The following is a 19,025-nucleotide window of genomic DNA, read 5'->3' on the forward strand; positions in this document are numbered from 1 at the left end:
AATTCGCACGGACAGCGTTTTAAAACATGCAGTCAACATGGCTGAACCACTGCCAGGAAGAACCTCCACATGTGACTGACACGCATGTGGCCCTCTCTCAACATTTGACACAGCGTGACTAGAGGATCAGCTAAGGGTAGAAATGGCTGCTTTACAAGAAAATCACAAGAGAAAATATTAGAAAGAGTCCTGAGCCTGCTTTTATGTAGAAGAAACCATTGCTTGTCATCCGCATGATTCACGTTACACTAAATTTAACGAAAGACAGTTACATGATCCAATTAATACAGAGTGAACAGAGGAACCGCTTTCTGAAAAGGGATAAGCGGATCTTTGCAATTACACGAACCGCGAACCTCATATGAATTATATCCACAGTCTGTAACTATTTTCTCGTTCACTTGTGGACCTGCTGTGCCTGGATCTCATTATTTGGTTTTGAACGTGCGTCTTTCTTACTCTCTAAGTGACTTCTTCAGCCTGAGCAGCCTCATCATTGCAGCACAGGCCGCCTAATGAGGACTGATCCTCTCAGTCGGTTCGTTTCTGCAGGAAGGTGCCAAGGTTACACAAGACTTTACCTGCGGGAACACCGTGCCTGGAAAATGCTGCAGAGAGAGAATCAGAATTGAGATTTGTCAAGTAGTTAAAGCATTATGTGATGTAAAGGCCCATTGAGCCTCTAGGGAGGGGGATTTCTAGATTGATAGTCACAGCTCTTCTTGTTTCTTTTCACAGAAAAACACTCATTCTTCACTTGCTTTTTGCCTTTGATGTTCTGTCACCTAACACTTCTTCATCCATCTATTCACAGGCTGCAGTGACTTATGAACCTTTTGCTCTTCCTGTCGGGGAATCATAAAATTTAAGAATAAGTCTGGCATTTATTTGATGATTTTCTTACTTTCAACAATTCTGAAAAATATCATGAAACATCTGTCTCTGTACGAACAAGTTTCACAACTAGTATCTATGGCTCTCAGCTCCAAGTCCACTGAGGACAAGTCTTTGAAATCACCTAAATAACAGTTTTATTTTATTTTATGTTTGTCTTCAAAAAAAGCAGTCTTTGAACAAACAAATAAAACAAGGAGAGAGAGGTGCACTTGTTGGGGACTGCACATTTGATCGCCCTTATTATTGCTTAAGAACTATTCATGGGATTTGGTGACGTGAACAAAGAATATTGAATATTTCCACTCTTACACTGAAAAGCTTTGTAAACACGTAAAGGTAAATGTTAAAATGACCACTGGGTTCACCGTGGACTTCAGCGATAGAAACAACTCGTCTTTAGGTTTTCATAATAACTGCTCTAATCTTTCACTTATGAGCTGCACATAACAGGAATGCTTTGAATGTTTGAATGTCTTTTGAGCTTAGACTACATTTCCCTGGGGGCTCGGCTCTGTGAGACATGAACATGTGATGTTATTACGCTTGTTCAACATGCAGACAGGAGGATGCAGTCAGGACGGGAAACGAGCAAACTTATACACATCTATACTGTTTCTCAGGCCGCAAAATAGCCACGCCTTAAACTGTGAGTCCATCTTTAATATCTGGTTGGACCACAATGTAGCAGTCAGTATCCTCTCTCTCTCTCTCTCTCTCTCTCTCTCTCTCTCTCTCTCTCTCTCTCAGACAGACACGAGGAACATTCTCTGTGCCTGATGTCTCCTCTGCTTTATAATATCAAAAGCACTGGTAGCCTATAATGTGTGAAATCTGGCGTATCAGATAAAGTCCGATTGAATCAGTGGTGGAAAAGAAGGAAGTACATTTACTCAAAAACTATACTTAATGTATTTGTACTTTTACTTGAATATTTCATTTATACTTCTATAAGTACATTTCAGATTTAAATACTGCACCGAGACAGTCCCATAAAAAACAATCCTACAGTTTGTTTGGTTGTTTGTGCCCATGGTTACTTACATGAAGCATACCGGCCATGTGAGACATCAGCAGCCTTGTGAGACAGCATCCGTCTTTCAAATGTCCCAAAGCAACATCTTTACATTCAAAGAGACAAAGTCCCCTTTTGACCACAATAATTATGATGTTGAGCAAAGGAGGACGTCAGGGGATGTTGTTAAGTAGCGACACAGTCTGTGAACAGGGAAAACACAAAACACTGGACTTCACTGAACTTTGTGTCTCGAAACCATGACCAGCCTATGACCTTACTGTAGCCGTGAAGACCACACTATTCTAACCTCAACAAAGAAGCTATTTGGTTCTTTTTGCGAAACCTGACCAGGTTGCTTTTGCGCTGAAACCCAACCAATCTTTAACCACATTGTTGTCACACAAAACCGGTTGAGTTAGTGATTTTACCTGTGGCATTTCTCCTGCTGGGAGCGATTTCCAGAAAAGCTGCTGTAGGTTATATCACAGGGTATATGGACAAACCCCAACGGTTATTTAGGCTGCAGGGCCACATTCTACTCCACCACTCTACATGTTCGATAACTCAAGTTGCAGGTTCATTTTTAATACTTCAAATTTGATTTTTTTGTGCTTGGGGATGGAGAAAAGTAGAAAAGTCTACTAATGCATCATAACAAGTATCATTCTGACTTAAGCCATTCTGCACAGCAAGTACTTCTTCTTTTTGGTATTAGTATACTTTTGTAGTTTTTCTTGATTTTACCTGTAACAGCGTCACTTCACAATCAGAAAAATGAATTGTGGTCACCCAGCATTTCAAAGAGACAACAAAGTGATATCAAGGAAGAAAGGAGAGAGAGAGAGAGAGAAAGACAAAGTTGAAGAGCTGAACATTACCTCTTTTGCATTTCCCTGAGGCAGTTTGTCTCTCTTCCTGCATTCCCGCCCAGTTCACCCTGTTTCTCCTCCACAGCCTTTGACCTCCGCCTATCCACCCCTCCCCCAAACACACACACACACACACACACACACACACACACACACACACACACACACACACACACTGAAAAGAAGACTGTTGACTGTGTCTCGTGATGCTGTTGATGGCAGTGTTTAATGTGCAAGAGAAGAATTTTTTGTACTTATTTCCTGACGTTTCTTTAGTAGAGGAGGATTTTATGTGCAGTTGTGGAATGTAAACAAGTACAGTTACTCAAATACGGTATCTTTAGGACAGATTTGAGCTTATATGTATTTTACTTGAGGATCTCTGTTTGGTTATTTTGTAATATCTAGTCTAAATGTATTTTGCAAATTAGTTATTTTATATATCAAGGCTTTTACGCTTAAGAACACAAGCCAACATTGTATATAATATACTATGGTTATACATATATTGAATATTTGTTTTTTTTACTTTTAGTAGAAGTTATGACAATATACTGTAGCTCCACTTGATGACATGCACACTCAATCACATTAATGTCGTCAGAGGCAGAATGTCTCGAGTTGTGACAATTTTAACCATCAAGCCATGAATCCAAGCCTGATGCACCTGTTGCAGTTTGTATTTGCTGATTCTCATGTCAAAGACTCATTAGCTGAGGCAAAAAGACTGTACACCACTGGTATTATGGAGAAACCATGGTTTTCAATAGACAAATAATAAAGGAGAAAAGAGAAAAGACAGCTTTTACTTTAATTGGTCTGCCCTGGTGTCCAATAACAGCAGCAGTGGCTGTATTCACATTCTAACTTCTTGGAGTTCTGCTGCAGGGCAATGACAACATTGTTCCTTTAAGAGAAGTGCAGAGCGTGCTCGTGCAATATTGAGGGTGTTCTGCAAAGGGGAAAAAAAACTATAATATTATTTTTAGGAGGCTTATTGGATCAATTCCTTTTAGGAAAACCTTAAGTCTGCAAAGGGAAATGTGTATAACACATACAAATAATGTCCATTTGTTCATTATGTCACTTAAGAACATGGCTGCCCTGGGATGTAAAAACACTGAGGATGGTAGATAAGAAATTAGCTACAGAATTCCTGTTTTTCTTGCCTAGTTTTGATCTCAATCACTGTGTGAATGGAACAGATTTTTTTTTGCTACCACACTGGAGAAAAGGTCACTCGCTCACCTTTCACTCATTAGCCTCAAAATATGTTGCATGTTATGGGGGGGGGTATTTGACCTGTGGAAGCCTGTGACCTGACCAGCTCCCATGTGAACCATGTCTCTGGAGTTCAAGCCACCTCAGGAGAGAAAAACTCCACCTGTGTGTTCTCAAAGGACAAGACAGACCGGAAAGTGGAGCGGCTTCAGAGCTATGGACAGAGAGTCGCAGTTCACTGGACTTTGACTGCAGGCCAATACGTTGAGTGCGTTATTACCTTACCAATAAATAATCAGAAATGCTCCTGAAGCTGTGATTACTACATAATCACTATAATAGCTCTACTTCATATTCTGCACTTCTGGCTGTTTAATCCAATAAAGATATGACTCTGGCTTGGATGAGTCAAGTCTTTATGTTACATGATTATTACATTAATTTAAAAATAATATGATACTTTTACTTACATGTAGCTCCAGGACTAACGTTGACATATAGGATGAATTAAACAAATGTATTCATAGCTTGGAAATATTTGAAATAAGCTTACATATTTACTTACAGTAAAGGGCTACTTTGCAGAATAGATAGAGAACATGGCGTAATTTTACCATCTAACGCCAGTACAACCACACATAGACACAGCAGCTTATTTATTCCTATATATGCTACTGAGAAAAAAGACAGTTATATTTGAATTTTAAAAGGCCCTCCTGTGTGTAGGGTCAGCCGTGGTGAGGCAACAGTTAGGCCACTGTACGTCAACTTCCAGGGTTTGGATCCATTTTGTGGATAGAAGCCATTTTCTAACCAGGCGAGCGCACGCGTCGCCTCCGGGCCTGTGCAGTTGTGCCTCCAAAGTGTAGAAGGCGCCTGTCGGGGAGGACGGAGGGTTTTAAAAGCCAATCCTGGACCTGAGAGATGTGAAACCAACACAGGAGAGCGGGAGACGTGCACACACAGAGCGCCAGTCTCTGTGTGTGTGTGTGTGTGTGTGTGTGTGGAGGGGGAGAGGCAGGCCTGTGCGCCTCTCTGCCTCCATTTTGAGAAGCCGTCTTCCACGCAGAGGGGCGCGCGCTGTGTGTGCGGTGCTGTTGCCCGGCGACTGCGCCACTTTGCAGGAGTGCGGCAAAATGGAGGAGGCGGAAGTTGTATGTTAAGTCATCTGTTGGAAGCCATGGCCTCAGTGAGCCAGCAGTAACCGTAGCCATGTTGAAAAAGTGCTTAAAGAGCAGAGGGGGCGGTGCGGTTTAATACCCAACGTGAGCCACAGAGACCCCCGCCCGCCTTCTCTTCACCAGCCGGCCCCGGGTGCTGTCATCGCGGCGTGGCCGCCATATCTGGTGCGTTAGTTGCAGTGGATGAGGCTCCAGGCGGAGACAACAGTGCGTCAAAGTAAGTGGAGGGTCTCCAGGTCGCAGCAGCAGCACCCCTGGGTCCCCCGGGGTAAATACAGTGAGCCCTGGGACCTTCTATTCCGCCATTCCCCAAACACCCTGGGGTTCACCAGAGGTCATTTATGAAAGGTCACGGCAACTTGACCGCATTCGTGTCACATTCAGTGGGAGGGCGGCGACAGTGTGCTGGGCCACCGCATTGGGAGGCGCTGCTCGGTTGATTCAATGTAAAGAAGGCCCTCTGATACCCTGCATGATGCTGGAGCGGTTAGATCACATTACTGAGCAGCGGAGGAAGTCATGTCTCTCTACGTTGCCCGTTATCTCCGCCCGCGCCGCCCCGAGAGGCATCAGGGCGCATGTGTGCTCGCCTGTACGTCATGTTGCGTAAAAAGGCCCCCCGCGCCGTGCACGCGTACAGTACGTAGTGGGGTGGGGGGTGAGGGGGGGCGAGCCCAGCGCAGGATTGAGATGGGGGGGGCGCATGTAGGCTACGCACGCGCTCATCTGGTGAATACCCCAGGATAAGATTGGAGCGGACCCCTCCCCGTCCTCCTCTCTCCAACCTACTCCAAACGCACCACGTGTTTTCCTCTTTGCAAACAAAAAAAGAGAGAGAGAGAGAGAGAGAGAAAAAACGCGAATTGGAGTCGGCGGAGGGGCGGCGTCACCATAGAGAGAGAGAGAGAGAGAGAGAGAGAGAGGGGAGAGGGGGGCGGGGGGCGTTTTCTCCGGACTCGATCCTGCCACAGTTTTCCCCCACTCTTCCACCGTAGACCATCATCCAACCCACCTCCTCCACAGTGCGGTACGGAGCCTATAGGCTGCTGCTGTTATTCGTCTGCTGGGGCTGCAAGTCAAAGGATTTCACTTCTTCTCCTGCTCCACGTATTCTCCTGGATTTACAGCTCGATTCCAAACCATCTGTTTTTTTTTTTTTTTTAACACTTTTCAAATCTCATTTGTAGTTTGCTGTCGAGAAATAATATCCCTCCCCCCCCCCCCATCCTCTCTCTCTCTCTCTTTTTGGGTTGCATTTATTTGGTCTTTCTTTTCCGTAAAGCGACCCAGCGTGATTTCCACTTTCAGTCAGTGTGGCAAGTGTGACGCTGTCTTGTTGCGCTATTTGCTAAATCAGGAGAACTTTTTCTTCTTCCTCTGCTGGCTTCAATTCGAGTTATCCCCCGGGTTTGTCTTTTTCTGAGTTTGCTTTTTTTTTTGTTGGACTTGGGACAAAAACAGTTGCCACCATGCACAAGCTCTACATTGGGAATCTAAGCGACAGCGTGACCGCCGAGGACTTGGGGAAAACCTTCGATGAGCACAAGATCCAATACTCCGGACAGTTCCTCATGAAAACCGGCTACGCGTTTGTGGACTGTCCGGACGACCAGTGGGCCATGAAGGCGATCGAGACGTTTTCTGGTGAGTTCAGGTGGACTGGTGACAAAAGACGACACCCCACGACTCTCTCCACCGTTAGTTTCATTCATTCTGCACGGGGAGCGGTACACGGCCGGTGTTCAGCCCGGGTTTCATGCCCACCTTGAGCGGCGTGCCCCGGTTTTGCCCCCCCCCTCGCCGTCCAACTCCTGGCTTCTTCATGAACATGCAGAATGATGATCGCAATGATTTTTATCGACTGAGTGAATTGTGGTGTGCGGAGAGCGACATCCCCAGGGGAGCCATTCAACTTTTGCAAGGGGGAGGGACAGGAGTAGTGTAAACGTAAAGCTACACAGAGGAGGCTGAGCGTTTTGGCTTGCACTTTGCAATACTGACCCTTATAAAGAGTGTTTATTCATTTCTAATGGTAGTTCTGCTAATTCGGGCTGTTTCTTTTGCTAAACGTGCACGTGAGCGGCATTCTGATGTGTCGCACGCCTCGCGCCGGCTCCTGTGGTGTAGAATGAAGCCTCGCCGCCTCTCCTCCTCCCCCCCCCCCCTTTTAACTCGACTGTGACAAAGATAGAAAATACACCTTCACCCCTGTGTAGCCTACTTCTCCAAACAGGGCCCGGCCACCACCTCAGTGTGTGTGGCCGATCGACGAGGGGCAGCGGCGGGTTTGTCAGCACCCGCCTCGCGCCTGAGCTCCGTGGCTCATTTCTCGTGATCTCACACGTAGGGGTGTATGTAACGGGAGGAGGCAAGGTCGCCATGCCAGTCAGCTCCTTGTAGTCCACACGAAGCCTCACGAACACGAGCAGCCGTACTCCCAGGGCCGCGTTAGAGATCTTGTAAAACACCCACCCGCCAGCTGTAGGCTAAAATTAATATCAGTGTAGATGTGGCTCCTGCATTGGATCTCGTACGGGGGGGGGGGGGGGGGGGGGGGGTCCAGTGGCTGTTTGTGGGCCACAGGGTAACGACCACTCGCTCTCTCCAGGACTTCCAGGTCGTGTTTTGGGGCCATTTGAACCCTCCACCCTTCCCCTTGACCCCCCTCACTTGGTTTAGCGTCTCTCCGGTGCTCTGCTCAGCCGCAGCTCTAAAAGTAAAGTTAGCTGTAAGGTGCCATTTTCTTTAGCCACATACCCTAAACACAGCAGCCCCCCCCCCCACCTCCTCACACACATGACCGTTAGCATGTAGCCCCAGCTGATGGTGAACTCGTCCTTTTTCTTCCAGGTAAAGTGGAACTTCAGGGGAAGCGCATCGAGGTCGAGCACTCCGTCCCCAAGAAGCAAAGGTACTAAACAGTGCACACTCCCCCCCTCCCCTCCCCCTCCTCTCTTAACCCCCTTTCATGTGTTGCATCACCTCTTCCAGGGCCTTTTCTCTCATGCACTGTTACTGACTGCCACGCTTTCCCCCCTCATTACTCTGCTCTAAGTGTGGATCCAGTGAGACGTGCCCCACGCGGTGTCCGCAGCAGCCACTGTGGAAAGTTGCGTCCGGCACTAGTTTCGGGTTGTTGTTTTGTTGGCGTGGTTGTGTGTGGAGCTTCAACTTTGTCGGCCATTGCTGTGGAACTGTGAGCAGTGACAGCATGCCCCAGGTCCAACCCTCTGCTCATGAACGGGATTTCAGAAATGCACTGGGAAATTCACATGTGACAAACCTGCGTGTCATGTAGCAGCTTCATCGTAACTTTAAAACAAAAATCCGGGTTTGACATGTGCAGCCATATCAGTGCGCATTTAAACCGTAAATACAAATTCGCCCATGTACGTGTTTAGGTTGCACTAGTCGTTTTAAAAAATCGATCCTAACCGTTATGGCGGATTCACGTATTGTTTGACGTGGTTAAAATATATATCCACCCTAAATGCAGAGTTTAATGTGATTTACATTATTTCAAAATGCTGAACACACTTCCCATAAATCTCCAGTTAAATCTCACTCATTTCTCATAAAAACTCAGCAATTTTTAATTGTAACATTTATTTTTTCTCTTTTAAAATATACAATAGTGTAAATATTTGACCATTAAACATACTGACTGTAAAGCTTTTTAATAGACACATTATAGTTTATTTATTTATTTTTATAAAATCACAGGGATAAACTGACAGGTCCACTGCAGATCAGCTGCTTGGTTTTAACAGCCAGACTTGACCTGCATTAAACTGTATCATGGAATTTGCCTATAGACCATATTTCATGCCTTTAACCTTTGGCACAGATATGAGATGAGCTGTGAGCTCAGCTCTCCATGTTCTGCTGTTTGGCCACATGTGTGCTTCTGTGTGTGTATTCCTAGCTTTCAGCCTTGTGGTTACTTGTTTGCTACAAATGAAATTGAACATTATTTGTGTATCGGCATTTATGGCATTTCCTTGTGAACGTGGCCAAATATTTGAAATGGAGCTGGTTTTGGGGGCTTGCTCTTCGCCATAAATGTTGCAACATGGCTGTGGCGCAAACAAATGTCAGCAGTGTGTGGGATCTGTTGGATTTCTCTATATTTTTTAAGGTCTGGACCTAACTATTTTAAGTGCCTTGAGATAATGTATGTTAGGATTTGGCACTATACATATACATTTAATTGAACTAATCAGCTGACTGACATTACACAGGGAGGCTGAATCTCACAGTTTATGTCAAACTGCAGAAACAGGTCACTCGTCATGCTTAGGGAACCAACATGGCAGCAGGCTGTAATTTCTTATAATCTCTCAGCGGGTCAGTAAATTATTCTGATGGTGCTGTGTGTTGTGCACAGTGTCCCAGACCTCCTGTGTGATAACCTTGAAGAGCCATAATGATAAAGGTGATTTGTGAGATGAGGGGCCAACATGGGCGAGCCAAGGCCTTCAGTGGCTCCACAACACGTGGTGCCTCCACGCAAAGAGGAGTCACTGCACGTCAGCCAGTGAGGGTAAAATGGCGAAGCCCTGAATGAAGCAGAAACACTGCACAGGCTGCTGTTTTTTTCCTTTTTCTTTCACTGTAGTGCGTAGTTCTGGGTCTCCTCAGTGCCCAGCCTGCCCTGTAGTCAAACAGCAGAGTCCAGTAGTTGTTTGTGTTAAAAGGATTACAGTTGGAAAAAATTAATGCAGAAGAACTGGATTAATTTTTATGGAAAACACATTTTTGAAGCCCCATTTTTAAAATGGCCGTCAATGTTTTCGGCTAACAAGGGAAAAATTATGCCCCAAAATGATTCTTTAAATATTTATGTCAAACATCTGCTCAACTGCTGGACCCATACATGCAGACATAATGTTGTCGTCACAAATGTACTGAATAACTTGTGTGTATGTTTAAAATATCCCCTCTGTGACGCAACAGCAGTCTAATTATGAATGTTAATTTGAGCCAACAAATGTATTGTTTTCACAAGGTGTAAATTTAGACTAAATAGGCAAGATGATAATTAATAGTAACTAGTTTTCCACTAACTAATGAACAAGTGGTTTCAGTTTCATATTATTTTGACCTTTACCTTTAAATCTGACTGCAGTCGTGTCCAATTCTGACAGTGTGTTTTAGTTGCTGCTGAGAGTAGTGGGTGGTGTGTGCAGCTTACTATGTCGTAGGACCCCAGTGGAGGTGTGTGTTGTGTGGGAGGGGCCGCTGCTCAGAGGGAACTAAACCCTTTTATTTAAGGGTCTGGGGGGAGGGGGTACGGGGAAGTAATTTTCTCTGTTCGGCAAGAGTCAGTGTTGAACCCCTTATAGGCTACAGGGGGCGCTGTCCATGCCACCCCCACCCACTCGAGCCTGACCCCTGGATGTGTATGGGTGGGTGGGTGTATCACAGGGATCTGCTGTAAGATGGAGATGGAAGGGTTTTAAATTTCGGAGACGGTCATAATATTCGTCATTAGGCCGACTGAAATGTGTGTCAGGCCGGAGAGGTTTGTGGGAGGTTAGCAAGAGTGGGAGCAGGACGAGGGGAAGAGTCGCAAGGGAGAGCAGGAGTGTCGGGGGGGGGGGGGGGGGGGGGAATTGTGTGTATAAGAGTGTGTGAGTGGGGGGGTGCTCATTGAGAGAGAACAAGCCATCCTGTCTGCAGAGACCAAAATGTACACAACGTCTGTAGTGAGAGATTGCTTGTGTGTGTAAAGCTAAACAACACAAACCAAATATCCTCCTAGTATTTTCAGTTTTTGATTAATAAAATGTTTGTGTTTAAATCTTATGGGTCCAGTCTTCAAGAAGCAAACACCAAAACGGATTTATTTATTTCTTTATAATTATAATTTATTGTCATTTATCTTAAAGTTAGAATTAGCTTAGAGTTGCTGAACTAATAAAAGCATCTAAAAAATGTAATGAAACACAAGAAACATTTACAGAAAACTATACTTAACTAGGTAAAATATATATTTATTAAAACATATGTTTTTCACTATTTCAACATCCGATTTTCAGGAATAAAATAGAATTTAAAAATGTGTTTGACATTATTTAGAAAGTAAAAGAAAGTTGACCTGTTTGTATTATTTCCACGGAGACTTTAAAGTATAAAACGAAGCAAAGTCAAACTTTGAGTCAAATTATTGTTTTTTGGGAACTTGGAGAAATTTATTTTTTTGAATCTGCAGCCTGAATGCATGGGATCCACTGCGGTGTTTGTTTTCTACATTATACAATAATTAGCTGTAAAAGGTGTTTGGTTCATTCAACACCATCTCCTTTTCTCTGTTGCTTTTTGCTGTAAATATGCAACATGCCAATTTTTTTAGGTAGCTTTGACTTTTGGTGTGGACAGACAGTTCACCATGAGGTGAGCCAGAGAGCTTCACTGTATTCAAAAGTCAATTCGAAGAAAGGAATAAATCAGAATCGACTGTAGTTTGTAGTTTACATTTTTCCTTCCAAGAAAACTAAACATGCGGTTGTTTTTAATCTTTTTTTCACAACTCTGACATAAAAACACATTTGTAATTTAGGAAAATAAAAAAACAACATTGTGTGTGTGTGTGTGTGTGTGTGTGTGTGTGTGTGTGTGTGTGTGTGTGTGTGTGTGTGTGTGTGTGTGTGTGTGTGTGTGTGTGTGTGTGTGTGTGTGTGTGTGTGTGTGTGTGTGTGTGTGTGTGTGTGTGTGTTGTAAAATCAAAAGGCAGAATCAGATCCTGTCCCTCTCATCCCACCCTTGTTCCCAAATCCTCTCTTATGATGTATGGATGAAAGACGGTTATTTTCCTGTGAAGTACCATCCACACCTCCCAGCCTCCATCAGTTAACCAAAGATCCTCATGATGAACCAAAGTAACAACACTTTGGTTTTGTGAGTCATTTCTTTTGTCCGTTCGCCGTCTTTTCCAGCCCACATGTCTGATAAACTCTGTCACATTCATGTTGACATTATTAAATAAATCTTTAAATTGCGTCACTGTTATTTAAAGCGCATCATTTTAGTTGTGATATTAAATTGAAAGACATCTTTATTTTGCTTTGTAATATTCAGGAAGAAGGATGTCCTAAGCTTCTGTGTAATTAGTAGAATATTTTAGTGTAGCGTGGCGCCTGAAGCTCGAGAACCAGCCTGTTTGTTGCTCCTCTGGAGCTTTGAATGTGGGACATATCAACATATCCACTGTCATCCCTTCACTGTCTTAAGAATCCGTCTTGATAGTTCATAATGAGCGTGGTTTGATAAAATGTCGGGACTGAATAATAATAAGACCAGGATTTCTGCCTCTTCCTGCCACAGACAGGGAAATCACTTTGAAATAACACTTTAGTCTAATAGGTTATAGTAGAAACCAGTATTAATATTCTCACTTTCTTTACGTAGCTTCTACAAAAATGTAACTACGCATAATGTTGTTATATATCTTTTATATCAGTAGTTCCTCTGCACCATAACAATAAGTGGCAGATTCTTGATATATGGGTCATTGTTTTATATTAATCTAATAAAGTGTAGTTACGACCCAGTCCACACCCAACTGTGAAGTTGCCTTTCTGAACAAAGACAAAAGTGAACTCTAAACCAGCTCTTTTTTCAGAGATTTCAACTGTTTCTCCCAGTCTGCTTCAGTGGATCATTGAGACATGTTCCCTGCACCTAATCTTTTTGTGGTGGGGAAATGTCTCACTTAAATTCATGTATTTACTATTTGTCATTAATGCACACAAATGGTGATTAAGATGAGTTGTGCATTGTGTGATAAAGGCATTGTGACACTTGGCAGAGGGAAGCAGAGGGAATGGTGAGTTGAAGTTAGGGACCACCTTAAAGCAAGCACAAAACACCTTTCTCTAATTTCTACTGTAGATAAGTGAAACCAGCTCAGTACTTCTGTGGACCACCTCCCCTCTTCTCTTTGAAATGACACAGTTTGACCCAATGAGCTGTAATGGCCAGTTGTTCTCTGTCTTTAGCTTTGTCATTTTGTATCACATACACAGACTTTGCCTTCATGTCTCCTCACACTAAACCTGCTCGGTTTCCACCACCTGGATCTTTAACACATATAAAACGTTTATTCAGACTCAGTTTGGACTTGCATTTTCCCTTTACTATAAAATCTGTGCTTGAAAAAGAAATGAACCTTTTTATTTGATTTATATATACACATAAAATAAAATTGCAACAAAGTTTATACGTAATTAGTGTAAATAGAAGAAGAATTCAACAAATAAAATGTAACAAACCTTTGGCTGCACCATCCTCTTGTATGAAAATAATTATTTCGTGATGTATACAGATAAACATTGTGTGTTGCATGGCACAGCTTCTTTTATACCTCCCACACATTGTAAATGTCCGTGCAAATGCACAATGAGTCTACTTAATATGACAAAATATCAATTTTTGATCCGTGTTGCGTGTAAAAAAAGCAGTGCACTTCCACAGTGATGGTGCTTTCTTTAAATTAGATAAGATGTCCTTGCTCACCTGCACCCTTAACATCACTGTTGTTAATGCGAACATGTTTTGAATTTAATAGCTTTCATGTGATCAAAACACACATTTAATGCATCGCAGTGCTATTTTGTCAACAAGCTCATTTAGTCCATTCCAATGTCACTGATTTATCATTTGGTAAAAATGGATGCCGCCCTCTCTGGCTCTCATTCCGTCCTGTTGTGTCGAGCAGGAATGAAGCTGGTGGGGATTTGGTGTTTTGCTCAAGGACACTTGAGCAGGGTGGATGCTTTAACCCCAGGTTAAAATGGCTCAGAATCCTATAGAATCTGCTGAAATCCCGCTGAAGCATGTGAGTCATACCCCACCTCGCCTTGGTGGCCTCAATGGCTCTTATTGGAAACGGTTGTTGAGATTGAAAAAGGAAAGGTGACGTCCCGAGTTGTTCTCAGACCTGCGTGGTTTCACATTTATACATTTTGAGTGCTCATACTGTGTCTGGTTCAGACTCTCCCGTCACCGTCTGTGCAGGAAGTTCCAGTCTTTAGAAATACAGAAAATCGGATTTTCTGTATTTGTGTTCAAACCTGATGTGTTCTTCACTTAAGGGAACTGGCCGACAGGCAGGTTGTATTCGTCTTTCCATTCACTCTGTTACTTTGCAAATCGTAGAGAATTATGTTTTTTACAATGTTCAAGTTAGTAAATTTTGTTTGATTTACAGGATATATAAATATCTTCTTTTCTATTCTCTGAGTAGAGGAGCGGCGGCAGCATTCCTTATTTCCTTTTCTGTGCATTATGTAAACTCTTGCAACTTTAAAGGCTCTCAAAATATACCGTGCATGTGAGGAACTATGTGTGTGATTGTGTGTGTGCGTGTGTTGTTGGGGCTTTCACACAGCAGCACACACAGAAAGAGAGAGGGGCTCGGTGAAGCACACCATGGTCTGCCTTCCTCTCCTCTCATGGCTGGAGAGAAGGAAGAGGAGGAGGAGGGGACGGTGGGCGGAGGCAGTGAGGGGGGTGCGACCAATCGTCTGGCAGCAGCACCTGCAAGCAGCTTAAAAAAAGAGAGGTCCTCCCTCCCTCCTTCCTCCCTCCCTCACAGGCATGGACTGACTTTATCCTCCTCTCTCTCTGTTCATGCCTTCACTGTGTTTTTTTTTTGTTGCTTTCTTCTCTCCCTCTCTATGGTACAGTATGTTCGTTTCTCTCTTGCTCTCTCTTGTTTTTTTTCTTTCACCCCCCCCCCGTCCCTCCCTCCCTCCCTTGGCGTGTTGCCATTTTCTCTGCACCATTCCAGCGTTTTTCGCGAGCGAGACCAGAGCAAGCAGCAGAATTAAAGGCAGACAGACACATGAAGGGGTCCAGTGAGAGTGACTGCACACATAGATGCATGTGTTTTAGATTTGACTCGAGCCGAACTGCATTTCTGCAGCGAAAAAAAAAATGGAAAAAAGGATCTAGCTGAGTTGTAATCTGGACCATTTATTACTTTCTTAATAAAGTTAAAGAGGGAATCCCTGCTGGATTTGGCAACTGAAACACGATACTAAGGCCTGCAGTGATGAATCAGAAAGAAAAAAAAAGGAAACTGCTCTGCTAACTGGTGAATTTTTCCATGCAAAAACATCAGGTTCTGCGTAAAATGTAATTTGCCTGTGAGAAATCTTTTTTTTTTTTTTTACTATTTCATATTTGTCAATCAGTTGATTGAAAAAAACAAACAAACAATGGAATGTGAAGCTCTGACGTACTTGTAACGACGTATTGTTCCCAAAAGGAAATAATTTTTACATTTCACTCGTCTGATGGCGAAAGTTAAATGCACCACAGATTTAAATACTTCATACAGAACGGTGAAAACTTTGTAAAATTTGATGCTTTGTTACAAATAGAAGAATTTAATATATGTCCCATCTTGACCAACTGCAGAATTAAAATACAACCTATGGTCATGTGTCAATAATCATAATAATGATAATTATTCAATGCTATAAACCTATTTACCGGGATGCTATGGGTCCCTCTGCACTCTGTTCTTGTACACATGTACTTAAATAACAAATCAGATATTAACCCTAATGGTGTATCTTTAATTTATGCTATTGTTTCATTAAGAAAAGCATTTCAATATGTCACCTCAAACAGGAGGTAACTGACTAGTTGATGTGTGTGTGTGTGTTGTTTCAAAATCAACTTCTGAACCTTGAGATGGTTTGTTCTTTATCGATTGTTGTCACACTAGATGATTTTTAAGATTTCATTTCACGTGTATATTTAATTGCTTATAGGGCCCCAAAGCTTGTACATTGTTTGTGTGTGTGTGTGATCGATATTACTGAAGCTGAAGTAGGTCTTCCTGTGACTTGTATCTCCTCCTCCCCTCTGGCTATGATTGAAGTGATCTAATTTAATTTAAAATGCATTTTTTTCTGTAAAAAGACGCCTGTTTTGCTACTGCGACATATCCAGTCCTGACCCTGTTTTAGATCAATTAGACTGATGAAGTCATGGCGACGTCAATGGTGTTATCAGCTTGGGCTCAGACAATACAAAACAGAACTCCTTGGTTACAAATGGAGGCATGGCTTTACAGTGACCTGGCCGTTTACCCGGAAGGGGAGCCTGCTAAAACGGTGCTATCATGTTGCATTGTGGGCAATGGAGGATCCAGTGGGTTTTTACAGCTTGACTCGTATAGAGACTAAAAAGTCAGGATATCACACCCTCTTCATATGTTTAATGAATTTTGTGTGAGTGCCTTCACTTTACTAAGTCACTGGAATTAGCCTTTAACCAATGAAGGGTAGATTATAGTGAATGGTGAATGGCTGTGAACATGCACACGCAGTATGTTCAGAATAAGCTGATTAAACTTTTACATTTGTATTTCATTTTTTACAATAATCTGTAGATGAAACACTGGTTGTTTGCGTAAGCAGTGATAGTAATGAGGAAAAATAAACTCAGAATGACAAAGGTCTTATCTTATCTCTCTAAGGTACAAGTAGGCCTTATGTAGGTGAAGGGGTAAACGAGTCCTGTCGCTTTAAGAAGGAAACACCCACTTCCCCCCCCACCTCTCTCCTTCTGCTCCGCCCCATCTTTCTGATTGTTTCTTCTCTCTGGTTCTAACCATCTGTCCCCCCCTCTCACTCTCCCTCTGTGTCTCTCGCTCTTTTTTTCCCCCTCTCTCACTCTGGCTGTCTCTTCTGCTATTTCTCACTAAAAATAAATTAGGCAAATATATATATTTATATACACACATACACACACACATAATGCATACATTTGGGCACATGCAATCTGCACCAGCGCGTCAATCGCAAGCAATGACCAGCTATCAAGGAAAAAAAAAAACATAAAGAAAGGAAAAGGGGGGAAGGGAGGGTTGTTTTGGGTGGGGGGTGGTTGGGGCCCAGGGGTCGGGGTCTGCTGGGGCCTCGTGTGTGTGTGTGTGTGTGTGTGTGTGTGTGTGTGTGTGTGTGTGTGTGTGTGTGTGTGTGTGTGTGTGTGTGTGTGTGTGTGTGTGTGTGTGTGTGTGTGTGTGTGTGTGTGTGTGTGTGTGTGTGTTGTGTACTGTAAACCTTTTCCTTTTCCATACCTGTAAAATAGATCCAGCCCTTAGATGTTCTTCTTCAGTCCACCCTGGATTTTGATGATCTCCATCTCTCTTTTTTTTTTTTTTTTTTAAGGCACCAACATGGGTTCCAGTACCACTCAGTGGTTGTATAACAGCAGTAGTCATATGATTGTCTTGTGTTGTACAGAGACATGGTATAAATAAGAATCGAGTGTATCTGTAGTTTCAAGGGAAAAATGCTCAGAACCAGGGAGGACAACAAAACACATAAAAAAAACATTTACTATTTAGTAAGTATTCATTAAATAGTGTCTTGTCGCCTTTTCAAGGCTTTTGAGACAAAGTCATTAAACTTAAAACAGAACACCAGAGTATTTCAGGGTTTTCATGGACAATTAGCTCCTTTTTAAATATTATTTTTTGATGTAAAAAAATGTAGCATTACTATAGGAACATTTTCAAAATTTTCTAGAATTACTGTGTACGGTTGTTTCGTCCAACAAGTTGTGTTTTGCTTCCATCTTAAAAGACTAAAATGCAACTTTATCCTTCAATATATATTTTTATTATGTTTGTGATATTTTAAAATCCCTTGTAAAAATTTGCCATTTCCTGGAATTATATTTGAACCATGTTATACTATATGTACCCTTTCCTCTGAAAATGTGGAGTCAGTGGAGTTCCTATGTCATTATTTATTGCTGCAACATAAGCTCCACGATCACTTTTGGTAATTCCACTTAACCACTATAAACATGTCTGTGTGTAATTGAAATGTGGGCCTGAGTGGTAGTTTTCTCTTAAAATAAACTAAACAAAGCCATGACCAAATTAGATCAATTTGATCTAAATTTGCAATAACAAACTAATACAGATTTCTGGAAACTATGCTGCTGATTTTTCTGCTAGTTTTCTGTATAAGGAGACTGTCGTTTTCTTTAATTGAGTAATTGGCTGAGAAAGTTCAGTTAGGGAAACTCTTCTTGTGTATACAGATAAATAATTAATTGACAAAACTCCCTTTCTAAAAGGAGAAACAAAATGTCTTAAGGCTGTATTGTAACACTGTTAAACAGTAAAGCTAATGACCTTCAATATATCGAAGGAGGATACTGAATAACTTAACATTCAAAACACCAAAAACAACACCTTTGTTTGTCCTGCCTCAGTCTGGAATAAATAAATTCATCAAGTTGTGCTGGATGTGCTGTGTGTTGAGCACACTGACACTCATAGAGGTGCCGCTCTCGCCGAATGTGACTCTTTTTATGGAGACAATACCAAATAAAGGCCATTACGCTTGTATTAAAAATCAACAAACCCTAGAACTGAACTGAACTCAAATTTTAAACCAGTGTGAGGCATTAAAATACATTCGTACACTCTGTGGCGATTTTATTAAGCTGCATTCAGACATTTTTGCACTGAGCTCCATATTTCCTTACGGACATTCTCCAGGGGGGGGGGGGGGGGGGGCAGTGTGAGAACACAGCAGGAGATCCTCTGCAGAATTCACCACGAGAGAGAATTCTGATGATGTTTCTAACACTCGGCAGACAGAAAAATTAAACACCACTTTTTCATCCAAAAATATTTGGATGAAAAAGTGGTGTTTTACACATAGAAGACACAAACGGTGTGGGATGTGCTGTACACAAAAATGTAATCGTCGGAGCAGAATTTATACGTTGCGTCCTGCCTCTGCCTTCTGCACCACCCCTCACCTGAATGCTTTGGAGATTTGTGTGTTGTTGTTTTTCATTTGT

The 19,025-nt window shown here is 42.5% G+C and overlaps 1 protein-coding gene across 1 annotated transcript in view; it reads left to right on the plus strand.

The window, feature by feature from the left end:
* Positions 1-4,889: 4,889 nt before the first annotated feature.
* igf2bp1 (insulin-like growth factor 2 mRNA binding protein 1) overlaps positions 4,890-19,025 on the plus strand; it is a 54,892-nt gene continuing 40,756 nt past the window's right edge. Inside the window, exons 1-2 of the mRNA XM_034594297.1 lie at positions 4,890-6,827; positions 8,034-8,094. Coding sequence (XP_034450188.1) covers positions 6,653-6,827; positions 8,034-8,094 — 236 coding nt within the window. The 5' untranslated portion in view covers positions 4,890-6,652. The remainder of the gene's footprint in view (positions 6,828-8,033; positions 8,095-19,025) is intronic.

Source organism: Hippoglossus hippoglossus, chromosome 8 (genome assembly GCF_009819705.1).
Source record: "Hippoglossus hippoglossus isolate fHipHip1 chromosome 8, fHipHip1.pri, whole genome shotgun sequence".
Classification (NCBI taxonomy): domain Eukaryota; kingdom Metazoa; phylum Chordata; class Actinopteri; order Pleuronectiformes; family Pleuronectidae; genus Hippoglossus; species Hippoglossus hippoglossus.